Here is a 27,711-nt window from a genome sequence, read left to right on the forward strand (position 1 = left end):
ATATAGTATGATTTACTTTCAGAGTGCCGGTCTCCATTAAGTCTCTTTTGCCATTTTCCTGACGTTGCTAGGTTCATTTGTTCAAGGTCCTTGATTCCAAGCCACCTTGTTTCGGAAGGCAGCTTTAGCTCCAGCTCACGAGGCAGAATCCTTCCGAGATGGCCTGCTTGTCCTTGCAGAAAGATTTTCCAATACGATCAACCCATTTGATTACCCAATGGGGGAGGAAAAGTGTCATGAACTGAAAGAAGAGAGTTGATCAATACTAGTCTCCCCTCCCAAAACACGGTAGATCTTTTCCAACTTGAGTGATCCTCTCATTGATCTTGTCAATGAGTGGTTGCCAAAGTTGTCTAGGAATAGTTTCTTCAATGAATTGACACTCCGAGATAAGTGATAGGTACCTCTGTGATAGGGCCTTGGTTGGATGATTGTCCAAGATAAACCAAGGCTGACTTCACCTGGTTTATGCTGGGACCAGAGATCATCTCAAAAGCATACCAAGGATTCTAACCTTAGTAATTTGTTCATGTGATTGCTTTTTTTTCTTTTTTTTTTTTTTTCTATTTTGTGTTAGCTCGGGTGCATCATACTATACAAGTACGGACACATCCAATAAAATCTGAAAACAAAATATCACAGAGTGTCCTAGGAAGCTTCCCCTCTCGGATCCATGGAGTACCGCCCGAATGGCTGGCCACATAAGCTACCACCCACCGTTGGCCTCTCTGAATATATGTTTGGCCTCTAAGGCCTCCCCATCGCTCCTATATCTCGAATCAGAGGGTAGTCCCTCCCATCCCGGTCAAGCCCCCCTGAATCTAACCTATCACTGTGGCCGAGTCACCCTCCATAATAATAGAGCTGGCTTGTAGGACATGCCGTGCGTATCGAAGATCTGCCCATGCAGCTCGCAACTCAGCACCGAGAACCGAGGTATCATCTGTCTGATAGCTACCAGCTGCCACCACCCTCGAACACAGGTCCTTGATGACAAACCCCGCGCCTCCCCTACACCCTCCATCCAATACCGACCCATTGAAATTGATCTTGAGGAAGCTCAGAGGTAGGGGCTCCCAGATAGAGAACACTGTACAAGGCACTACCTGAGCTGAAAAGGAGTTCCAGATGTTCTGAACTATCAAAAGCCCACCTGAATAGGTACCGTGACTGAACTCCGCTGCCTGTACCCGTGCCCACTCCACCGCAAACCTTGGAGACAAGCTGTGTTCACCAAAGGTCCGAGCGTTCCTGGCCAACCAGATCTGGTAAGCAATGCAGGTAGCTCCAAACCCAAGCATAATCAGGGTCTGCCTCATGATCCTACTGCAGGGCCCGAGCGACATCCCCCTACCCTCACTCTGGTCCTGCAGGATGATCGCCAAACCCAGACGTCCGGTCCCCCACACCCTGGCACCGGGAGGAACCGCAGGTGCTCAACAACGGGCTCTTCGAATACCTACTGCAGCCTATCCCCATCCCACTTCCCTCCTTCCAGGACGAGAAGGTCACACAATTGCAGTCTGTCACCCACCTGTGTGCTAACCATAGTCGGCCATAAAATTAGTGGTAGGGCATCCACCCACGAGCCCCCCAGCACATCGATACTCCTCTCATCACCAATCAACCATCTGGTATTTGCTCAAGTAGTTGGCAGATACCTCCCAATCTCATGCCACATAAAAGAAACAGTCTGTCTATGCCAGGTCACCTCTGTCAGCCCCATGCGACCATATCTAGCAGCCAAGACATGACTCCAGAACTCCTAAGGCTTCAGGATGAACCGCACCGCGTGTTGGGCAATGATCGCCTCTCGCCTCACTCGGAGAGACTGCACCCCCAGGCCACCCTCCCAGAGAGGCCGATAAATGCTCACCCAAGCTACCAAATGTACCCCATGGCCCCCTCTATGCGAACCCAAAAAGAAGCTCTGAAGAAGCTGCTCGATCTTGGTCAACACTGTCTGCTGTACCACCATGTTGGCCATAAAGTATACGAGCATCGAGCTCAGCACTGATCTGATCAATGTTAGTTTGCCCATCATGGAAAGAGACGAAGCCCGCCATCCCTTCAGCCTGCACTGAACTCGCTGCACCAAGCCAGAGCACCTTGAGACCCACAGCCTCTTACCAGTGATAGGTACCCTAAAATAGCTCCAGGCAACCTCCTACTCTGGCATCTCAAGGATCTCCCATTTAGCACTGCGCTCTGTACTCGAGCTGAATGTGATGGATGACTTCTGAAAGTTCACTCTCTGCTCCGAAACTGTGCAGTACTCTGCCAGCACTTCTTTTAGGACCTGTGCATCTCTCGCCCGTGCCCTGGCCACAAGAAGACAATCATCAGTGAAAAGTAAGTGAAAAATGGGTTGGGCTTCCGAGGCAGGAATATAAGCTTCCATAGCCTGGGTAGCGCATGCAGCCCATAAAGCATATGACAACACATCAAAACACATGATAAACAAAAACGGGGATAGGAGACATCCCTGTCTCAGCCCCATAGTAGAGCGGAAGAAGGGTGATGGCGTGTCGTTGACCAAAATTGAGAAGCTAGGCCTCCAAACACAGCCCAGCACCCAACCAATCTAGGTACTATGGAAAGCATAACTCTCCAGAGCACGCCTAAGGAAGCTCCATCGGATCCTATCATATGCTCGCTCCATGTCTAGTTTTATAGCCATCAGGCTCTGCCGCTTCGAGGCCCGCTGAAGATTCCACATTATTTTTTGGGCTAACATAATGTTATCCGAGATATTTCTATCCCACATAAAAGCCCCCTGATCTTGGCAGATGATAGTCAGCAACAGGGGTTTCACCCTGCCCACTAGGATTCTAGCTACTACCTTGTACAGGGTTGTACACATACTGATTGGCCTAAAATGGCTAGGCTCTGTATCATCCTGGCATTTCGGGATCTGGGTGATGTAGGTAGCCTTCCAGTCCTCCACCATCACTGCCCAACTGAAAAAGTACTGTACCGCATCGACCATTGATCTCTGAATAATGCACCAATATCTCCAAAAGAAAAAGAGAGGAAACCCGTCTGGTCCCAGGGCCTTGTCCTCCGCTAGGGACCAGATCGCCTCCTACACCTCCCTCTCCGAAATAGGTCGAACCAAAGCCTCATTTTCTACATCACCTATCCCAAAATCTGGTCTCGGGAGTTGACCAGTGTCTGTAGAGTCCCCCTCCTCCATCCATCTGGATTTGAAGAAGTCGAGTAACATCCTATTGACTGCCGACTCACCCTCCACCCACTGACTCGTTTCATCTTGCAACGACCAGACCATACTTCGCTGCCTCCTGATCACCATCAACCGGTAGAAAAATCGGATGTTCCGATCCCCCTCATTGACCCACTATATCTTGGATTTTTGTCTCTAGAAGACCTCCTGCAGTCGCAAGAGTGAGTGATGAGTGGCGAGAAGTCCCCGTAGACCAACCATATCAGGCAACAGGAGCTCACCCCTCCACCCCCCCGATCCTCTCTTCCTTGCCAATCAACAATCACGGCCTCCACCTCCTATATAACCTTCGGAAGATGTTGCCCACAACCCCCCTATTCCATCGGTGAAGTCGCCTCTTGGTAAGCTCCAACTTACATGAAGCCCCCTGCATAGCATCACCACGAACCGGCAGGGCCCAAGCCACCCTAACAATATCTCAAGATTGGGGGTAAGACAACCAGATCTTTTCAAAACGAAAGGGGGAATGGTGGCTAGAGCTCGATGCTGTAGTAATTAGCAACGGACAGTGGTCCGATGCTATCCGAGATAGGTGCCTCACATGGTAGGTAGAAAACCGAAGAACCCACTTTGGAGATGTCATGGCCCTATCAATCCTTTGCCGGTCTGATTATTACACCACATGAAATGTGGCCTGATATAGCCAAGGTCCACTAGACTATTCCGCGACACCCAGTCCTGAAATTCCTGCCTATCCACTGAATCAATGAAAGCCCCCCCCCCCCCCCCCCTCCGTGGCCCAAAATGCAATTGAAGTCACCTACTACAGCAATCGAGATGTCCTGGGAGACCAAGCTGGTAATCTCATCCCATAGCACTCTTCTTACCTTGTAGTTCGTGCTTGCGTAAACACCACAGAGCACCCATGCTTCAACAAGTTAGAGGAGGGTAATTTTCTCATCGTTGGTTCCTGCCGCTGGACCGGTAACGATAGCTAGCTGCAGCCCCTCGCAGGATAATTATATATAGGACACATGCAGCAAGGATAAAAAAGGGAAGGAGATAGTGGATCTTCGTGTGTTAGACCATGAGAGTGGTGAGGAAAGAAGGCAAGAGACCCACCGACACCAGTCTGCACCTAAGCCTCGCTTCACGAGTAGCGTGAGGAGGAAATTCCGATTGACCTTATGAGAGGTTTTCAAAGTCGAAGTTTTAAAAGCAATCCATCCACGTTGGCGGCTTTGCAGACTGTGATCACTTCATGCACATAGACATCCTGTTGCTTAAGATAAGAGTACAGCCCACTTCATTGGAAAGGCCACAGACTCTACTGCAGTTTGTCAAATAAGGACTTGAAAAATGCTGTAGTTCAAAAGTTATCTGTCTGATTTATCAATTCTCCATGATTGTCCTATCTTGTGAAGGTTGGAGGTGCTGCAATCTCCCATCTTTGAGCTACTGCATTCTTGAACACTGGCGCCAGTACGTTTCTTCTTGAGAGGCCAAGGCTTCTAAGTTTGCTTTCAAGGAGACTCTTTTGTTCCTTCAACATACCTCAAAACATGCCTGTACAGGAGATGACACGTTGGGACACCAGTATTAGTACTCCGGAAAGTGCTTTACTTCCATCTGTAAGAAGATCGAAACCACCCGGCAAGTATTAGACAATTATTTTTTTTCTTCTTTTCCTCTCTTTTTTTCCGAACTGTTGCCCCCTATGCCTGGGCCAAAGCAGCTGGCGGACGCACCCCATAGCGTCATAGCTCAACCCGCAGGTCCCTGGCACCAATGGATGGTAACGTAGGTAAGATCAGAACAGGGCTGGGTTCCGTGGTAAAGAGAACTCAGGTAATCAAAAACAGCTCCCGATTTGGGAAGCAGGGCTGCCTCGCATGGCACAGAGAACCCTGCAGCGGCGAGACCCCAGATTTCCCGTTATATAACACTATAGTTTACTAATTAATTTTGGTTTCGGAGCCAGGCTTTGTTCAGAGTAACAACCAGTACACAGAAGACAGGAATCAGAGCTGAAATTGTAATTGATTGGATCGGCCAGGGATATGATGTCCACGAACACTTGATAATTTAAGTTTCCTGTGTGATAATTGCATTGCATAAGACAAGATAATACATCGCAGAAACAATACAAAACAGATCTTTTACACAGCTGGGGAATGGCAACGGATGCCAATGCAAAGGCGCCATAAGCTGATTCTTAATAGCTGGATTGTTTGGCAAACAGTTCATGCGTACTTAATCCATGCCTTGGCAGCAAAACGTGCAAAGATGGCTCCCAAATTCTGATATGACATCCACCAGACCTCCATAGCCACCAACTGCGACAACCTGAACAGCAAAAAAAAGAGCCACATCAGTCTTCTGCAGCAGGTATTAGCGTACTAAATTTGTCCTGATTTCAAAGATTCGAGTAGGAAAAGTAATTTTAATGTTTTCTCCCTCCATATTCCTCTCCCAATCAATCAGCCAGATGCCAATGATGAGGTAAGGATCATTTCATCTTCATGCTGACAATTTGGAAAATGTCACGGAAGTAACTGAGTTACACATGCCAAAATCATATTACAACAGGGTTTTCAGAATGCAGTTGCCATATGATGATTAAAGATCAGGCTATAGATAACTGAAAAGGAAAGGGCAAAAAAACTGCTCTATGAGCAAGATTGTAACCAACCGTGGCTATCAAATATTGAATATCTAAAAGCACTGGTAGAAAAAGGTTGCAGTTGCAGGCGTAAAACCACTTTACAGATTTTCCCATATATAGAGTATAAAGTAAATAGAAAACTTGTAATTCTAAATAAATTTGATCCTTTAAAATAAAATCTAAGAAACCATAATCGTATCCAAATTCTCTAGAGTTTATAATATTCAGTTGCTAAGCATAATAAGCGACGCATATCTAAACTTGCATCTCACATGTTCTTTTAACTTGAGAAGAGAAGCCCTGAGGTTCTTTGTTCAGCAAACTTTTCAGATAATATATAATGAGAAATGCATATATGAACTTGCATCTCAAATGCACCACTAGATATGTAGCATATGCATGCATATACTCCCCCCCGCCAGAGGTGTGCTAAAAACCGGCCGAACCATGAACACGACCCGAGTAGGTCTCTTCGATTCAGTTTATATTGTTTTTTTTTTTAATTCCGTTTGGTCTCGATATAAGAGTCTTGAATCAAAAAAAATCGCTTCAATTTCGGTTTGAGTTTTTAGAAAATTGATTCAAACCGATTTGACCTGACCCATATGTGTCTCTATATATATGACTTAGCCCAACCCATTTAGTCAACATCAACTCTATATAAAATAGAATTTTTATGTTTAGACTTAGCCCAGCTCATTTTGTCCCCAACCCACTGAACATTAACCCAATAAACCGAACCAAATTGAGCCGAATTTCTTGGGTCAATTTAAAGCGATTTTTGTAGATGGTTTGGTCGGTTTCGGTTTCGATTTTAGAAAACCATTTTAAATTAGTTCAATTTCGGATATATATCTCTGACCCAACCTGTGGACATGCCTACCCCCCACTACATGTGCACACAAGCGAGCGGGAGACGGGGGGAGAGGGGGGAGAGTGAGTGGGTGAGTGAGAGAGAGAGAGGGAGAGAGAAAGAGGGTTGCGCATATTGTATGGAAAGGGATTAAAACTAGCTAAATTATGAGAAACTAGTGATAACTTAATAGACAATTTCACTTGCTCTATTGATAGACTAGTCAAGCATGACCTTCGAAGAAACTGACCTTCGAAGAAACTTTACCGCTTGGCAATAACTAAATCAAAAGAATTTTGATAACTATGAACACCATTTTCATTGTCTTACAGCGAGTCATGGATCTATGAACATCTTACCTATAACACTTGGTTTCAGATATCATAAAACAACAAAAGTACCTATATACTCTTTTAAATACCAATCTTTACAGGTCCCCGATCAGATCGCCAACACCATAACCATATATGTACCCCCTCAATCATATATATAACACCAAAAGTGCATTGCCCATCTAACCACAAGATTATTTCAACACCAGTGCAAGATTAAACTGTAAAACCGATCAGATGGATTTCCCTTCCTGCCAAGTATCTTCCAAGTTCTATACTAGGCTCTGTGCTATTTCATCCTGAGATTTAGCATCAAGACTCGGGTATTTAGTAATTTACATTGGCTCTTTGATAAGGATGAGCCTTGGTCCAATGATAAGGTTGTTCCATTTTGACCGAGAGGTCATGAGCTCGAAATGCAGAAACAACCACTCCAAATGTGGGGATAAGGCTGCGTATATCTAACCCTCCCCATAATGGCAAGAGTCTCACTGCCCTTTTTTTATGTTAGCGCTTAGATATATTGCACTTACTGCTCGATAAAAGAGCCAGTATTACCAATTTGAATTAAATACGATGGGAACTTGCTAATTAATAAAATCGGTCTATTGAACACAATTTAGTTCTCTTAATTTTTTTTATTTCTTTTTTAGTCATGTCCGTCTTGTTCACCATGATTCATAGGTCATTTGCCCATTTAATAAGCTATCAAAAGCAAAAGCTATAAATTAAATGCTTTGGATTGTCAAATGATAAATCCAATGATAGGAACAAAGAGATGATTTGCTCTGTTTCATGTCTAGTTCATTCATTTCAAACAGCCAACATCATTCACTAGTTATTTGGCACATGCCTTGCACGTGCAGAGCCAGCTACAAATTACATTCAGATAGAACCATAACCATAACCATAATCATCTAGCCCTTTCTAATCTGTTTAAAATCGGCTTTAAGGATCCTCATTCATCAAGTATTCCTATTTAGGGCCTTCTCAATATTATTCCAAGTTGCTCCATATCCTTCCTGACAACCTCCATCCATGTTACATCGGGTCTTCCCCTTCGTTTCTTACACTTCACAAATCTTACTAGAGTCTCCTCATATCTTCACAAATCTTACTAGAGTCTCCTCATGACGTCTTAGTCTATTTTCAATTCATTTGTTCATAATTTGTGCAAATGCTATAGCTCCTCTAGTTTTAACACAACCATATTAACATTCTCATTTCTACTATACTCAACTTATTTTCATATATTTTCTTTATTGCGAGTACTCTGAGATATTCGACATGGCAGGCCTAATTGTTGTTCTATAAAATTCTCAAGTCCCCAAGATGTGCACCTATAACATAATATTTTTGATGCATCTATCAACTTCATCCAACCAACTTTAATCCTATTATATATATCTTCATCCATCTCCCTATTATTTTGTACTATAGAACCTAAGTAACGAAATGATCACTTTGTGATATCTTGTGTGATATCACATTTCATTTCCATACTGCCTTCGTTTTACTAATATTTAAGAACTTATCCTCCAACTTTTCCACTTCAATAAGTCCAATTTAGCATCAATCAATGTACTGCAACAGATATGGGCTTAGTACTGAATCTTGATGCAAGTGTACAGTAACCGGTAATACAATCAATGTACTGCAACAACTCCTAACACTTGTCAACACTCTAGTATAAATTCCTCGATAATTTCAATATACTGTTTACGTACATTATTCCTTCTTAAAGGCCACCAAATTACCTTTTCTGGTACCCTGTCGTAAGCTTTTTCTAAGTCCATGAAGACCATATATAGACTCCTTTCTTTCTTCTTATATTTTCTATCAATTGTCTAAGTAAAAATATAGCCTTTATTGTAGACCTTTCAGGCATAAATCCAAATCGGTTATCTAAAATACTTGTTATTTTTCTTAATCCAAACCAGGTCACGTTTAGCATGTTGTTTATGGACAATGACCTAACCAACCTTTGCCTACTCACCAAAATCAAGTCAGCTTATGGCGCATCACATAAAGCAAGGGATGCCCTAATATTCATGCATATCACATTTGGATCCATTTCATAGTCACTGACATACTTTTATACTGACTGTCAATCTAAACCTTCACCTTTCTCATCCAGGCTAGGGACTAGACACTTAGAACATGAGTGTAATATAACATTAGTTAAAAATAGCTACTACACTGTAGGATCAAAATGTCCCAACATCCACATTGTTCGCCATTATAGTAGTTATACAATCTACTACCTTGCTGTCTTCATGAACTACATGCTTAGAATTTAATGTCCTTGAATAGAAGTATTGGAAAACTAGGCACATGTTGCTTGAGAATAGCAAGTAAAATGAACTTAAAAGAGCAATTCACTGACGAGACCCTAATTCCATTTGTTTGTGCAGTAGATTGTGTATAATTGTTGAAAGAGCAGTTTACAATATTCCTATTTATATCCCATTGATCATGTGTTTCTATATGGCAAACACACAGGACTACGACAAAATTTCAAATATCATTTTCAAAAATTATATGGATTGATGTGATCGCATCAACTATATTACTTTACCCAATCGCATACATGATACCACAACCATTGATGAAAAGCTCCTTCCTCTTATGTCTCATATGTTTGATTCCACTATTATCCTATTATAATGGCCTCAAGTTACTATCATCGATTGCTGTAACAAATTAGCTCTCATATTTGTCCAATTGGCATTTGAGTGATTGGTTTAGTTTTTTAAGAATATACCAGTGGTTGATAATCATGAATAGCTATCAGTTTATTATATAATTACCAATATAGAAAAAAGTAATTAAATAATTATTGTTACTTGGCTACCTGATGCATATAACATAACAAAGTGGTCTCAAAATCATTATGATAGTCATTATAACACCACAGAAACCTTTGTTATGAATTATGCATACACAAGCAAAGGGCATTTATAGATCTCATCATTCATATAAACTCTTTTAATGTCATATGATCCTTTGGTGAACCACTTGACACCACGTCTACGCCACATCCTAACCAACAGTGGCCAGGGATTATCACGTGCCAGCCACACAGTGGTGTTGGATAAGGCAATGATCATACAAGGTCAGCGGAACCATCCCAAACCGCCTAGTTCGGGGCGTCCCGAGCTATACCGGGCGCGGCCCGGGACGTTTCCGATGACGAAAATAAAAACGGCCCTGGAGGAGGAGAAGATGAAGGAAAAAGAGAAAAAGAAAGAGTGAGAAAGCAGGGGAGGGATGGAGAGGGAGAGGAAGAAAGAGAGAGGAAGGTCGAGGCCGGCCGGTGAAGGTCGGAGAGCCGCCGCGTAGAGGGAGCCGCGGAAGAGGGGCTCGCTCCGGTCCCCTGTTTCATTCGAAACAGGGCCTAAAGGGCCTCTTTATTTTTGGAGTTTTTAAGTGAAAGTCGGCAAACCCATTACTGACTTCACTTAATTCTTTTTAGTTGGCACTTAACTTTTTAAATATAAAAAAAAGTAAAGTCGGCAATTGGTTTGCCGACTCACTTAAAAAACTCAAAAATAAAAGAGCCTCCTCCAGCCCCTGTTTTGTTCTGACGCGGCTTCCCGGCGGCTCTCCGACCCTCTGCTAGCTCTCCGCCGGCCTCCCCCTTCTCTCTCTTTTCCTCTCTCGTTCTCCCTCCCCTGCCTCTTTTACTATGTCAGTACAGGTCCGACACGACACGGCATAGGTCCATACCGACTCGTGCAACCAGACAACTGGTACGGTGCCCGGTACTGGTTCCGCCGACTCTGGATCACAGGATCTCGAACCAAGTACCCAAAATCAACGGATGAAGTGAGCTAATAACTAAGAGGATGAAGAAACAAATGTACTTATACAATGCCCGAAATGCCAAAAAGAAGAAACATCAGCCAAGATAGGCCGAGTAGCCGCTGAAAGCATAGACTGGGCAAGGACCAACCGTATCAAACCTGAGGTCGATCAGGTATGATGACTTATGGAGATTTGCCCACAGTGAGGGATTGTGATATGGTACAAAGCAAAGTTTGTCGTCTCGATATCAAACTCCGTATTAGTACCATCCTATTACATTATCGGTGCGCAGTACGATACGAAATAACGAGGCATACTGAGTGTCAATACAATACAAGACTGTGTACTGATTCAGTACCGATACGTTACAATACGCTCAATATAGTATAGTACCAACCGATAAAGCAAATATTAGTATAGAACATAACAGTTACCAAGATGTGGAAAGTGGAGAGCAGTTGGCTCCATCTACAGGAACTATCAAGGAGAGGTGGAGGGTAGGCATGGACAAGTGTCGACGCTAGAAGTAGACGGTTATCTGGCCATTTATAATGTGATGTACAAATACTAGAATGTAATTCTAAAGGATCTTTAGCTGATCAAACATCTATCATTTCATTTATCTTTACTTATGTTGGCATTTACCTTTATTTACCTTAATTTATCTTAGACTACCTTGCTTTATCCTTGTTTATCTTCAACCTGCAGTTCTTAGCTTAGATTTGTCGCCCCGGTTACCTCCTCCTCCAAGAAGGTGATGCCTCGGTATTGAAAGTCTTTAAAACTCAATGCATTAGGACCCATGCTACCATCCTTACCTCTTTCCAATTTTAGACATTGGTGGCACACCTGCGCAATAGTACAACCTGGCCAGAGACTCATACCTTTTCGCCCAATGGAAAAGAACGCCAACACACCCACACCTTAGGGCATGTGTAACTCATAACATACATTGTAGGTGCATATTCATCATGCTTCTTTTTAACTATGTTAATGAATCTCTTCAATTTATTAAATTTGAAAACAAAATCTAATATTAAAGGAGAGCCACTTTTGATTATTTGTTTTGGACGGAAACAAAGCCATCCAAGTTTTTCTTTTTCTTCTTCCTTTTTTTTGGTAATTGATCATCCATCTTCTCTTAGAAAGCAAAAACATTGTACATTTGCAAGATTAGAAAATGGAGAAGATAGAAAAAGTTTTTTTAAAAAAAGAAATAACAAGAAAAGGGATAAAACATCAACCTCCAAATTTTGCAAGAGACATCACAAAGGGAATGAAAACATGGATAGGCTTTTAAGTTCACCATATAAGACAATTTTTTTTATTCATGATTTTAGTACCAACTGAAAAATAATCTTTAAATTATAATAAATAAGTTTTTTGCTATTTGTTATTAGTAGTTCTAATAGTGACTAGTATTTCATTCCCAGATCATTAAAAGGTTATTTTTTTCACTATAACATGTTCATGTAATGGTTTGAAGGTAATGTATTATTTGGCAAAATAAGCATTACTAAAACAGTGGCATTAACAAATGCTCAATATGAAAAAGACTCATTTTCTTAATTTTTCTCAACCTTGAGACTTGCATACTAAAGAGTCATGCTTGGGGGGGTCATGCGACTAATATATGGTTGGTTTAAATATCAAAGCTCGCAGAACTTATGTTGGTAGTCATGCAGAATTTTAACCCCAAGGCTGAAATAAAGGCATTATTCCGTTACGATGGATGCCCACCAAAATCGTCATCAATCCACATAATGGTCATAATAGCTATTTTCCGCCCTATCTTGTATCATTATAAGTTACTTAAAATCAAAATAATATTTGTTATAATGACCATTAGATAGCAATAGTGTTATTATTTTTTATTATAATGCACATTATTTTTGTTATAATGTTGTCATAACAGTCACTGTAATCGTAACTGTTTTAATACAACAAAAATATCAAAAGTAACTTTTCAGGCAAATAACAGCCACTGTAGCTGTTATAACTGTTTCAGTGGGTTTCCCTTTGAAACATTGCCGTTTTTGTTTGATAAAAATATATTTTTCTCAGATGGTACATTTTTTTGGAGAGAAATTTTGGAAAAAAGTTGAGCTTTGAAAATATTATTTTATCAAGAGAACAGTACACATACCACATATGGTTGTTTGTTTATAACAAAAACCAGTATAACATACGCCAAATATAAGCTGTTATAGAATCTATCGTATGCATAATATGTAAAGGAGGCCAAAAACAGTTACAAGGGTGCAATATTTAAAGCAAGTTTCAGACAGAATTGGTTGGGCTAGATGCAATTTCCTGAAGATAGACATGTAGAGTGCAAGGGACGAGAGGGATTTCCCCTCTTCCTTTCCTTGTTATTGTCTGCTGATTGTTGGCAGTCCCTACCAAGTGCCCCATGCAAAACCCAAACCATAGGCCAAGAGGTGGGGGCTGCTGGTTGGAACAGACTGAATAGCAAGCACCAAATAGGATGACAGCTACCACTTTTATGTATAGGTTATAGAACAACCTCAATATAAATTTAGATATTGAAAATCTTAATCTTTTAAACCCTAAATACAATAAAGATGAGATGTAATGCAGCTTTAAAAAGTCTTTAAAAAGCCCTTCGTTCTGAAAAAAACATACATCTATTTCTTTCTCAATGGATAAATTATGATGCGAAACATGTTTAGATTTCCTCATCAGCTGTTTTCAATTGAGTTGGGTCTAAAAAGATTCGTTGTCAATTCAATATGGTAAACCTTCAATGAACTCTAGCAATATGTGCAACTATACCAGCAATATTTTTCTACACAAGTTAAAGCCCTGTTCGGATATTCCCGCAGGATTAGGCTGAGAATCCTGCAGGAATCAGGCCTATTGGCCTGTTACCTCACATCTTCTAAGAGCCTGCCCAAATCCTAGCCCTTGAGCTGCAGGAAGAAGAAAAAAGACCTCCATAGATCTTTTTTTTTCCCTTCCCACGGCATTTGGGCTGGGAGGTGTCTGGTTGATAGAGCTATGCTTAATGAGCAGCCCAATCCACGAATCCTTCAGGATTTTCAGCCCAATCCTATTGGAATATCCAAACAGGCCCTAAATAGAATATCTAAACTGTTCAAAGAAAAAGTTATCTTTCATTGCGAAATACAAGAATATAATTGATCCACTCTTTAAGGGTTCAGCAAATGACATTTTGGGAGTTCTGCATATAAATGAGAGCCAACAGAACAGCAGCAGAATAATTTAGAGACAAATGATACATCAGCTTTCACCAAGGTTTTGCCAACAAAACTAATATTTAATACAGCAATTAATTAAGATGTAAATGCTATCTTTCAGACTATAGAAGAGGTTTCTTGATTATCTTTTCTTTTGGCCAAAAATATCTGTAATTTGCACAGACAACAGATGATGCAATCAGCCAGGATTGTTCATGGAAATGTACAGCTGATAAGAAATAACCTAGGCATAAAAACTTTGCAAGATATGCCTTATTCAGTTAGCAAAATATAGTCATATATGGCAGAATGTTGTGTTCTTAATTATGAGATGGAATGATATTTTAGAACTTAGTAAAGTGGAGGAGGAAATGAAGCATACTCCAGAAGGATGAAGGGAGACAGAAAATGCTGACTGCGGGGCACATTTTATTTGTGAAAGAACCACTCCATAAATTCCGAAACGTGTAAGTACAGGTTCAGAACCAACCGTGAGAACCTGAAAAGAACCAAAGGAAAATTTTGACAGTAGCACTTTAAGAAAAAAATATGGGAACTAAAATTGCCGCACAAATTATATAATATCATTTATCCAAGAAAAAAAAAGAGCAGGAAAAAAAAGAATGAATACAAATCATGCGAAAACTCACAGTTCAAGCAAATAAGCAAAGACTGAAAATAGATACAAGCATAATAGTAAAAAATAAATCTCCCATATCAGGCATCCTAAGAAACCTGTGAAAAAAATATAAACTTATTGGCAATATTAATAAAGAACCACTAAATTACAGAGTTTTGTATCCTTTATCTGCAGCATCCAGCTTTCAAGTTTTATCGAGTTTGTGCTTCCAATTTAGATGGGTCTAAGATAGCCTTTGTCATTCTTGAGACTTTTTTTTGCTGTTATATTCTAATTATCCCCAGAAAAAAGTACCATCTTTGTGTGAAGTTTCCTGGATAGACTTAACCAAAATAATTGGGCCAGATTAAAGGATTACTTAGGATTTTTATATGATTTTGTTTTATTTTCTTATCTCCGTGGAATCTAAATGACTAACATATCTAAAGTTCCTGGGAGTGGGTATTCAGCTGAAATAGTTAAAGGCAGAACGAATTCTAAAATTAGACATGGGGCAACAATTTAGAAAGACGCACATATTTTCGAAAAATGAGAGAGAAACTACAACCAATTATGACACATTTAACAAACCAGCCCAATGTCATTTAGTCCTTTATACTGTTCTTTTCTCTTTCTTATGGACCCTATGATCATTTCAAAATTTTTAACATGTAATTAAATTTTTATTACTTAGAAAACAATCAATCAGAAAAAGTATCTTGGTTCAGATGCTAACTTCGACTCTATGTTTTTTGACAAATTCATAGTCACGAGGCAAATTAACATTATATAGAAAGCAGTTGAAGGGAAATCTTAGGGCAGATTGCTAAGATCTAATCATAAGGTGATGGAGACCATCCCAAGTTTCAGTCTTATAATCAGCATTGATGACAGGAACCGACAAGCTTGTGGATGGATGAAGCTTGGACCGAGAGCCTCTATTGATGCATCAAGTCGTAGATTGAGCCAGATTTTATATCAAGTGTTGAGTTGATCTAGACAAATAATTTAGGATTTTCATCATTTTCTTTGTACTTTCATTATTTTATTCTATTTTAGCTATGTTCTGCTGTATTTTTAGTGTTTTTTGCACTGCCTACAATATGAACATATGTGGAGGGTTATTTTGGCTACGAAAGTTGAAACCATGGTCTTCCATACCGGTCCGTACCGGCCGATACAGGCCGGTATGTACCGGTCCGGCCTGAGACCGGTACCGAATCAGCGTGGAATCCGGTACCGGTAGTTTATTGTTGGAGAACCGGTTCGGACCAGTACGGGACCGGTTCGTACCGGTCCGGGCTACCACCGGTACGCCGACCGGTACCGGTACGGCGGACCTTGGTTGAAACCCTATCTATATTAGCCGGCCCCTCTTCTGTGCTTTTCTATGGTACTGTAAAGATAAAATTACATTCTTTTTGTCTCTCAAGTTCTCTTTTTAAGTCTTGAATTTTCCCCTTCATGCAACATGAAGACCAGTGTAGGGCCTTTCTGGAGTGATTCCAGGTCTGAATTTTCCTCTTCCCCTCCTCTCCTATATCTTCTCTCTCCTTCTTTGTTTCTTTTCCATTTAGTGCAATGGCTCTCCCTGTTTTCTTTGCTGAAACCCTAACCCTTAGCACACAAATGACTGGATGCCTGCTGCTAGTTGCATCTGCCTAAAACTGACATCAACCAGTCATCAACTTCTGGCAGCCGATCTTCCATCTATCTTGTTACAGCGCTACTATTATACTACTGCCTGGGGAAGGTCACAACTGGGCTGATATCTGAGTTTTCCGCACGAGGTTGTTCAGGCTGCAAGATTGTCATGTAGATTCAGATCACGACACAAAGGAGCCTTCAAGGATGTTGATGCATATAGCATTCTAACTATCTTGAAACTTTTGGGAACATGCTGAAATCTGTATACTTATAGGCCTCTTGCAACTTTTATTTTCTGATTTGATCTCAGCTGAATGCCATACTTGGTGCATACATATTTTACATCATTCCTGGGTTAGTTTGGAAGACTATTTTGCATGTTACTGCAATGTCATTTCTATTTTTCTTAATTAGATCATGCAATTTTGATCTAGGATCACTTAGTCTCCTATATTTACGGTTTTTCCTAGGTTTAGCTTTCAGATTTATTCATATCGCTTGCTGTTTTGCATTGGAATCATATTAAGATAGCATTTAGAGTCTTCCCCTAGGTTGTCCTGTGTCCCAGAGAACCACAGGATCCACATGCAAAAATGATCTTTCTCAACCCTAAATCTAATAATCATCCTCGTGTCTGTGAAAGTTCATAAAGTAATACATATTATTTTATATAACCTGAGCCACAGACAGATGATAATGTTGAGGTAGATCTGTGGCAACATAAGCAAAAGAAAGTTGCAATGAAATATGTTTGAGGATAAAGCAGCCAGGTGATGTTCCAAACGAGAAAACCAAAATGGAAGTTGCTAAAAGATTTGATAAAGTTTTTCATAAGCATACAATAGTGACAAAATAGCGACAAGGATCTATAAAGCAGATGGAAATTTGATGCAATGGGGATTGTAAATTATGGTCATGTACCAATTTTTTCAGATCGAAATAATTTGTGATGGGAATAGGACAGTGAAACTATGGCATTAATGAGCTAAAACCATGCATAAGTTATAATGATACAAATTAGAATTTTTTTTTTTTTTTTTGGGGGGGGGGGGGTGTGTGGAGGGGGGGCCTCTTCCGAGGGTGAAGATCGACGGTCTGGTCGAACACAGCTATCTCGCTCTCCTCTATTGATCGAGACCAGCTTCAGCCACTATTGCTGGGGGGTGGGGGGGAGGGTGCACATTGGAAGATAGCCAAGAAGGCTAATCCAGAAAAAGATGGGAAAATTGCCGAGGAATATAAAACTCTACAGCTATTAAAGAAAAAGAAAAAAAAAAGAGAGGAAAAAAAATTATGGTTGTTATTGCAAATGGCCTACAAACATTGGTAAATTGGTTCCTATAGCTAATCATGTAAATGTCCATTGAGGTCAACTTAAGCAATTATTATGAACTAGATATAAAAGAGATGTGCTTTATGAATGACATTCTCATGGATTTAAAAACTTACCTGGTTATCCTGAAACAATAAGTCTTGCACAGGGGCACAACTATCACTGCTAAAGATGCATTCACAAGATAACAGACTCCAAACTGATAATCCACTACCAGTGCCACAAGCCTGGAAGGGGAAAAACAATCAAAGTACTCTGAGTTGCCTTAATCATTGAAAAAGGGGACAAAAAATTAAAGCATAGTCTAGAGTTTAAATATAGAAAATAAAAGGCAAAAAAATAACAAACAAATCTTAATATGACAACATGCATTCTTTTGAGCTTGAATGTCCTCTGACATATTGAGTTGTATACCTAAATATTTGGTTCTTGCAAAAATCAATTAATATAAAACAAATATGTAAAAGAATAAAATGAATTGGATTGAGATATGACTATAAAACATCATTTAAATGATTGTAGCATCATCTTTTGACAAGTATGTGCATTAGCAACATCAACTTATGAGGAAGTCCAGACATAAGCTGCAAGATGATTAATCACGCAGAGGTCCTAATTAAGATTAGCATGATACATCCTTCCCTAGACGGTTACGTAAAAGTAATCACATCAGCAACTTCAGTTATTTTCTGTAAAGAACTGAGAATAAATCACTGCTCAAAATGATAAATGTTCCTATTAAATTAAATGTCTGATATTATTCTAAGGTGAAGACAGTAGTTCGATAAAAAAGGAGAAAAGGAATATGATCTACCCTGTACTCCTTAACATGTTTTTCAAAGCAACATGGGTAGTTATCAAATTTGTCAAATGCATTGGCTAGTCTAAAACAGCTATGTACTTGGGCTATGGAGTTGATACTGTTTGGGTGGAAGCATGGCCACCCAAAAGTGGCATAAAGTAAACATCTTATAAAAGACTTTCAGTTGTCATGCAGATCAATCTCACAAGTGACTAAGGCACTATTGTACGAAGCTAGAGTGACTTGGAAAATTTAAGAGCAACTCTCAGATTGCTTTCAAAAAAATCATCTTTTTAAGGACAAACAACTTTGAGATCATTAATTTCTTTTGTCGGCCAATGAAACAAAAAGAATTAGTTTTATTAACTCAATCTAACACAAATTATAAAACAAGCAATTCAAAGGGAACTGCTAGTGATATATGTCATCATGGCAAAATACATTACCAGCCAACTTTCGCTCGAATCAATGGCAACACTACTGACCCATGAATGCTCCTTTAACTTACGGTTCTTTTCTGGATATATAATTCGAGTACATGATCCACTTCTACAATCTACAATTAAAATCATAAAAGATGCATAAATTAGCATATCTGGATACACAGACACATAAATGACCATAGATACACACATTCATGTGGTTGTGTTTGCATGTCATATCTGGGACATATCTTTTAAGCACAAAAATACTTGTAAAATTACACCACAAGAATTAATGGTCGGAAAGACTAAGATGATCCTTCTTTAACAATATATACTGGATAAAACATCTAAGCTAAAAAAAATGAAGCAAAAGTAATAAAGGTTTACAAGTACAAAAAAAAAAAGACTCATAAGAAGCATTAAATTTGAAGAATTTTAAACACCAAGAAAAACATATCAGTACATGTTAATTAATTCATGATATAGAACCCATTGTTTAGGCCAGGCCTGTCTAGGTCTTGCAAGGCAGTAGAATGGCATATGTTGGATCGTTGATGTTGTACACTTTTAGAGAAAATAACTTCTTGATGGAATCCTCCTCTATAAGAAATAAGACAGAATTTACACCAAAAGAAATGGTGGTTGGATGAAGTGGAGTCGTGCATCTGGATTATTATGTAATAAACACACTCTTCTAAATAGAAGAATTGGTTTAGATATGGGTGAGAGCAGTGAGGGCTTAAGCGATCGAAGTGACCTAACCTGGCTCCATCTAGAAGGGCCCTCGGTCATCTATGTCGTACAAACCTGGGAGACTTACAAGAAAATTTTATAGAACAACAGCAAGGAAAACAAATTGAGTGTGGCAAAAATAAGAATATTAAAATGGATGTGAAGTAAAACTAGAAATGGTAGATTAAAAAATGAATACATCATAAATTAAGGACAAAGCGATGGAAATCAATTTAGGTGGTATGGGCATATATAGCAAAGATCTAAGGAGGCTCATATAAGGAGAAATACTTTAGTTTGTATTCCAAGTTGGAAAAAAAGAAAAGGAAGACCTAAATTAACATGGATGGAAGTTATGAGGATGGGTATGGGAAAACTTGGAATAATGTTAGAGGTAGCCTTAGTTGGCAAATGAGAATCCATAAAGCCATTCCCAAATAGTTGGGAAAAGACCAGATGATTATGATTATGATCACCTTCGTTTAGCTTTATTGTCTCCAAGACGTGCACGATCTTCTTTGTGGTCATGTGATCTTAAAGGGGACTGTCAAGAGTTGCATCTGGACATGCTTGTTTGGTTCTTTCCATTTGAAGTTAAGAATAGAAAAAGTTTAAGTTTAAATTAGACTGGGAAATCAACAGGACTGGCATCAACTCTCCAAGAAAAGAGACTTTTTCAAGATCTTATTTAATCATTTAACCAGTACAGACTTTGCTCAACAAAGATTATAACAACAGCAACAGCAAACAGTATAATATTATTTATAGCTCACCCCATATTCGTGTTGTTCCATCCTCCGAACCTGTTATGATCTGAAACAAGTAAAAAATGAAACCTGAATAAAAAAATCTAGCAAAAAAGAAAGACATTTAATGCATTATGAGGAATATTCAATTAACTGCGCTAATATGGTTTATACAGAAGGTACTGTTATAACACTGCTTAATCAATGAAAATTGCAAAGATTGCTTGCCACTCATATGCACATGACCTACGAACAGAGCAAGCTCCAAAGTTGTGAGCGGACTGGAGACAAATGGGCTTATTTCTTAATAATTGGTCAGGCTATAGTGATGGGCTAGCCGGTTGGAGTTTTCTAGGTTATTTGTACCTTAGTTGGCTGAACAAAGACTGCACGCCGGCCACTAAACTAGTTGAAAGCATTAACTTCTTGCAAGTAATCCAATAGTTACTTATATTTAACTCATAGGGCACAGGAAATATCAAAAGAACTTGTTTCATTATTGTCGTAAGTTTATAGGAATCAATTCCTTATACATCTAACAATTTTTTGTGAATAAGCAAAATAAATTCTTTGTATTCTTCCAAATAATTTGTTATCTATGTGCTAAATAGATCTTTTCTTTTAATTGTCTCTCCTAATCTTATCTGTACTGCACCCTTTTCCGTTCACCAACATTTTTATGAACATATTTTTCTTAACTCACACCATGGAATGTAACTTGGAATGCAGTTTGGGTAATTTATGCAGTAAATATGAAAGCAAGAGAAGACGAACTAACCTGATTGCTTGACTTACGAGCAGTGATACAATGCAAGTAATCTGAATGCCCCCTGAAGACCATTTTCCTTTTCCTAGTCTCCTACAGTGGTAAGAGGACATACAACATCATAATGGTATCATTGCAAGAGGAAAGAACAAAATCCTACTATAAGAAATTTTAAAAAAAGGGGCGCTTTTGCTAATCTGTATATAACCATCTTAGAATTGGAAATTTAACCTAATCTATTTACCTTGACTAAATACATACCACATCCCAACAATATGCACAAGCATCACCAGCAGCTGAGTAAATGGATCCTTCCTATTCAAGAAAGCAATGCATCACGTATACATGATAAAGCATATTGCCAACATAAAATTATTATTTCAACAACTTCTACAGTTACAAAATAATGCAAGTATGAAATCATGTTTTGGTGAATATGTCGAAATGGGATTTGGATAAAGAGTGAGAATAGCATGGGATTATAAAAACAGGACCATGGTGTGGTGTCTGTTTGCTTGAGACAAAGATCCTCCCTTTTTCTCTTAATGTGCAAGACAAATATAAAGGAAAACTTAGGTAGGAGCGATATGGTTAGTAGATCATAGACTATCTTTTTGGTAAGTGAAGATCACAAATTATCAATTGGAAAAGGGGAAGCACAAGATCATAGGACATTATCACAATGGATAGGGACGGGACTGGTTTAGTTCACTAACATTAGATGTGGTATTATAGGCTTTTATATACGCATGTAAGTTGGGTTTACTTTTCTTTTATAGATAACAAAAGTTTTGCCTTAGGCAGATTATCAAGTAAATTTACTTCCCTTCATCTCCTCTCCCCCTCTCTTTTTTCTTCTTATGTTCCTTAATGCATTCCCATGCATGTTCTTCTACGTTCTTTTTTTCCTCTACCATTCTCTGTTTGTCTTCATTAAATCATTCATTTTGTCTATCTTTCTTTTAGAAGAACAACTCTGTGCAGATTAAATTGTAGAATTCAATCACAAAACCTTGGTCTTTATCTTTAAATATCTTTGTAGCTCTGGAGCCTGTTACCCCTGGTTGATTTGAAGCTCTATAACTCAAATATTCTCCAGCTGGCTCAAAGCAAGAGATGTTGATCCAATCCATAGATAAACAGGTTAGAAACAGGCTGTATTCCCTACTACCTTACACCAAAAATGATTTAATATAATGTTTTCAGAAATTTACTATTAGGGTACATCTTTTTCACAATATCAACCAAGGTCGGCGGAACCGGTACCAGGCACCATACCGGTTCTCTGCCGGCACGAGTCAGTATGGGCCGTGTCGGGCCTGTACCAGCGGAGGAGACGGCATGCAGAGAGGAAAAGAGAGAGAGGGAGGAGAGAGAGGGAGAGAGGCCAGAGGAGGGTGCCGACTTTACTTAAAAATTCAAAATTTTTTAGGGTTGCGGCCTCCGCCGGCGTCCCACCCTCTTCCTCTCCCTCCCCCACTTGCTCTCTCTTTCCTTCTCCTTCTGCAGCTCTGGCAACAGATTTCGTTTCCGTTGTCGGAACCGTACCGGTGAGCCACGGGTACGGCTCGGGACGGCTGAAACTGCTCAGTTCAAGATAGTTCCGCCAACTCTAACCTCAACCCCTCTCCCCCCCTTCCCCTTTTCCAAGCCACATAGAATAAAAATAATTCATTATGGATAAATAGAGCAACTCTAAAACAATTACCTACCTGTTCATTAACTGCGATAGCATTGTTTTCGGGGATCGGAGAAAGAGCACCCCAAGGACCTCTACAATGTAGTATGAAGTTAGAAATTTAAAGCATAATGTAAAAAATAAGATAAAATAAAAGTTAAAGGTGAATATGGCATTGTAATTTCAACAAGAAAGCTTTGAAGTTTGAAGTAATCAGAAAGTATGTGAAAAGCATGATTATTTATGAAAAAACAATGCAATATGTTGTAGAACCAACATGGTGAAAATAAATATCCATGGTAAATTGTCAACCATGCAAAGAAGAATTTTGGGATTGGTATGTGAGTATTCGAATTTGGCCAGGTCGGCCCATAACATTAATGAACCAACCATGGTCATATCAACGTATAGAGTCAGGTTGTTTTGGGACCTCTAAAAAAACCGAATGCCAACTCAACCCTCTCTTAGCATACAAGCATCCATATACAATATGCATATAGATATATGTACAGGCAAGCATATGAACACATGAGTAAATAGACTAATAGAGATGCTTGAATCGTTGATTTGCAGGGTAGCTAGAAGATCAGTCACATTGGACAACTGGCTGGCTTGAGTTCGATACATGAATTCATGCAGAGTTAAGTGACTCCAGCCAAAATATTAAACAGGTCATGTCACAAACATGTCGGATCAAACTAAAATCAAGTAGTTTTTGGATCAGACATAAGGTGCTATCAGATTGGGTCAGGCCAAACCCGCCTCACCTCAACTCTTTCATTTGCATCCCCACTGCCCTGAAATTGTGAGTTCATATCGATAGAGAAGTTTTACATATTGTGATTAGATTTCATGCAAGCACATCACGTCGTAAGCTCATATATCATATATGTATCTAACTGCAATGAGCAGCACAGATAACCATAAGGTGTATTCCTTACTGGAACACAAATTCCTTAGGTACCTGGTAGATGCTCAGAAAGAAAAACCCAAAACAAAAAACATGTGATTAAAAAAAATATAGGCATGACCAGTGGTCATTCGGAAGAATGAAGATTGCACAAGATTATAATAAAATAAAATGTTTTTGTTAAGTTTTAAACATGCTTTGAAGACTGGATATGTTTTTTTGCAAAAAAACTTACTCATGTTGAGGGTTCACCAAATCAAGTAGTGGCTTCAAATCGTTTCCTGCAAAAAGAAAGAAACATAGGACATCAGCATTTACTTCAGAATAAGAATACCTGTCCATTCATATGCTAAATCAATGCAAGTTAGTATACAAGCATGAGCAAAAGAAGATAAGAATTTTTATGAGATAATTACCAGTAGAATTCTTTCTTGCCTTTCCCATATTTTACAGATGAAAGTAAACTTTATATAGAAAAGACATCCTACTGTAGAACAGAAAAGGGAAGATACAGGAACAAGAACCAACGTTAATGTATAATTGGAAAAAAAATGGGAGAAATAATAGAGACCATCCAAAACACTGATAGAGATATTCTTGGAGCCTAGATAGAATGACTTTAAATTTCAACAGACCTTGTTTTTGCCTCAATAGTGCCAGCAAATTTAAGGGAAATATAATTTAGAATCAGCATTCTGTATTCAGAATTAGTAGACAACACCTAAATGTACCAGGAGACGGACATTTACCTATGTCATCATTTCTATGTGTTGTGGATCTTAGAGCTACGTTGGTGCATGAGCATCAACTCTACTCACATAATGAAACAGTAAAAAAGTCTGTGCTTGGAATACCTTGCATACCCATGGAAAGATCAGAATTCAGTTCTTCAGTCCATTTCCATCCCCGTATCCGCCCATCATCACCACAACTGCATAAGATGGCAATGTAAGCTATTAACCATTTTAGATAACTTGCCATAATAGCCATAATTTGCACAAGAAATTATTATTCACTCGCCAAATGCAGATTCATAATGGAATGCAAAAATATAACATGTAAAAATATTTGCAATCAATTTCCAGGATGAAGAAACAACACTCTAATAGCAAGATTTTCAACCACACTTCTTATGTTAGCCAATGCAAGTAAGTATGACCTTAAACACCCACTGACGCTGAGGTTTCCAGGAAAGGATGAAAGCCAGCCACATTAGAGCCATTTTTCTACATTATTAATAACATAAGTAAGCTCAAGTGCAATCACAATGCACTAACAAAGACACCATGGAACTTACCAAGTCTATTGTAATATTCTTCACATAAAAAGGGTTGCAGATCCTAAAGTAAACAAACAGAAAATGCAATCTCTACTAGTGATAGTGTATAAACACACACATACATCTAATCTTAAAACAATTTCATGATGAAAGCATATTAGTACCTAATCATGCTAAAATCTTTTTAAAATCTATCCTATAACTAAAATATTTAGCAATAGGCACATGCATTGCACATGCATTATAACTAGTTTGTATATGTATAGAGTATGAGACTTGGTAACAATAAAGTCACAGGTTCAAAACATAAAAATAACCTCTTTGCACATGGGATAAGGCTATGTACATCTGACCCTCTCCAGATCCTGCAATGGCAAGAGCCTCATACACTAGGCCGCCCTTTCTATGTGTCTATATGTCTAGATATGTATTTAACTTTGGTGCATAATTGCATGAGCCAGTACATGATTCTTGATAGCTAACTTATGCAACATCTCCACAAAACAGTTCTCATGCTTATCCAATCTCTAAGCAGCACTAGATCATTGTCTAGAGTGTAATGCAGCCCCCTATAAAGAACTTTTCAAATTTCCCATGGAAGATATATCATGAAATAAAAAGGTACAAATGTAGAATAAGCAAGCTCATGTTACCTAAGTAAATGTGTAACACTAGTAACTCAACGAAAAGCATTTATGCTCGACCATAATACAAACCTTAATAGCAAATATTCTTCTCCAACATGATAAAACTTCAAATCATATGCAGGACCCTTGTGTCCTTGAATCACCGAAAGTGGTTCCACCAACAAAAAATCAGGTACAGGCCTTCCATGAGAAAGAATAACATGTAAGATTAATTAACAAGAACAATTAAATCAGCATATATAAGGGGCGCCTCTTCAGTATTAACATGGAGGAGTGCAAATACATACTTCTCATCAATTTTCCTGTTAAAATGCATAAGCTGCATAAAATAGAAAGAGAAAAAATCAGTAACCATTGTCACAAAAAGCTGTTGTTTACTTCGAGCGCTAACACCTTAACATTTTAAAATTATAACATTGCTTTTACTTCTGAATCCTGATACATTAACTGTTCAACGATGTGATATAAAAAAAAAATTAAAAAGAAAAAAAAATAAGAATTGGGTAAAATATAGAGAAGAAAAGCGGTACTGATATCCCCCCAATAATTAGATACTCCCAAATGGGCGCATATCAATATACAATATGAAGAGACCTAGCAAACAAGAGCATGATTAACAAATCTCAGATCATGGTCTGCCGTACCACCCCATATCGAGCTGTACCGGAAGAAAACCAATACAAAACTTAACTTCAAGTTGGAACAAGCTCCGTACTGCCTCATACAGAGGTGTACCGGCCCGTACCGAGGCGTACCAAGATAAAAATTGAGAACATAGTCAAAAAGCTATTTTGGTACAGAGGTCTACCATACCGTACTGTATCATACTATATTGAACCAATAAGGTACCGATACGGTACTCAGTACCGAGATTGTGGACCTTATCCCAGCCCCAAGGTCCTAAAATACAAAAGTAGAAACATAGTAGTCAAGAACAAAATATTAAATGTCAAAGAGTTCGTGAAAGAATCAGATAGTGGACAAAAAAGGAACATATTAAAGTACCTATCTCTGGCTTCACATGTTCTTAGAGATCAAAAATTAGTTCTACTAAATATCATTTATGAGCTTAAAACAATCCAACTTTTCAAGATGTTAAGATAATTAGCAAGTGTTCCTAGAAAAAATCCTCCCCATGAAGCTTAATCTCAATCAGGTCCTTCATTTTTTATGCAGCACTTGGCAGTCAATGCCATTCTTTAATCCTTCAAGCAGGATTTTCTCTCTATCTTCCTTTTCTTTTGTGTTTGTCTCTACTCAGATGTAGTTATTGCAATATTTATGATTTCTCCAAATATTTACAGGTAAACTATATTGATACAAGCGCTACCCTTTTAGAACAGTAAATTTGTAACGTACTTGAAAGAAGAGCAATCAGACCATCATTGTTCTCGATAATTGTACCCTCCTTTCGCAAAATTAAGATTTTTATGAGAAAGAACCTATATGGAAGTAATAAGAAGATAATTTTTCGTTTGAGAATTCAATCAAACAAGTTACTTCCAAGAAAATCGTCATTACATCCAAGAAAAAAAAACAGTCATAAGTCTCAAGAACCACTAGATACTAATTTACAAGAAAATGATCAGCTACTTTCTCGAAGGTTCTACTTCTGCCACTCTTTCTTTTGATTCGTTTCAAAATTTATCAAGCCCATTGGCCAAACTCCCTTTGACTTTGTTTTTCTAGGAGATCGAGAAAGCCACGCCAAGAAAAGAACCTTCACCCCGGCATTCAATCGAACAAGTTCCGGATCAAGAAAGTACCTGAGTGACCGAGGAGATGCAGGCGGAGATGGAGTAGGACGCCAGAGATCCGTCGCTGGAGGCAACGATTAGGGTTTCCGGATTAGGGTTTAGCGAGGGGGCGAAGGCAGTCCGGAAAACGGTCCGATAGTGGAGCTCTCGCTCTCGAAGAATGCTCTTCCTGTAGCCCTCTTCGTCCCAATTCCTCGCGTCTCCTCCGCCTCCGCCTCCGCCTCCGCCTCCGCCGCGTCTCGCCATTTCCGGCATCGGTGGCCCCGAGCCCTGCGACTTTCGGCTTTATAACAAGGGGGGACAGGACT

At 39.1% G+C, this 27,711-nt stretch overlaps 1 protein-coding gene across 2 annotated transcripts; it reads right to left on the reverse strand.

The window, feature by feature from the left end:
- Positions 1–5,207: 5,207 nt before the first annotated feature.
- Positions 5,208–27,682, reverse strand: DWA1 (DWD (DDB1-binding WD40 protein) hypersensitive to ABA 1). 2 transcript variants are annotated; one of them, XM_039125317.2, is made up of 13 exons: positions 27,413–27,682; positions 25,934–25,965; positions 25,716–25,826; positions 24,584–24,651; positions 23,956–24,001; positions 22,845–22,905; positions 21,394–21,447; positions 21,145–21,225; positions 20,394–20,433; positions 18,910–19,019; positions 17,778–17,888; positions 14,445–14,561; positions 5,208–5,530 (listed from the first exon to the last, which is right to left on the reverse strand). In XM_039125317.2, the coding sequence occupies exons 1-13, from the start codon at positions 27,656–27,658 to the stop codon at positions 5,438–5,440; spliced, it is 1,170 nt and encodes a 389-aa protein (XP_038981245.1). In that variant the 5' UTR covers positions 27,659–27,682; the 3' UTR covers positions 5,208–5,437. The 2 variants fall into 2 exon arrangements, with proteins under 2 accessions (XP_038981245.1, XP_008797904.2); XM_008799682.3 differs by having other exon boundaries at positions 24,575–24,651.
- Between the last annotated feature and the right edge of the window lie 29 nt (positions 27,683–27,711).

The sequence above is a fragment of the Phoenix dactylifera genome, chromosome 1 (assembly GCF_051530095.1).
Source record: "Phoenix dactylifera cultivar Ajwa chromosome 1, Ajwa_hap1_PhDact_Kaust_v1.1, whole genome shotgun sequence".
Taxonomy (NCBI): domain Eukaryota; kingdom Viridiplantae; phylum Streptophyta; class Magnoliopsida; order Arecales; family Arecaceae; genus Phoenix; species Phoenix dactylifera.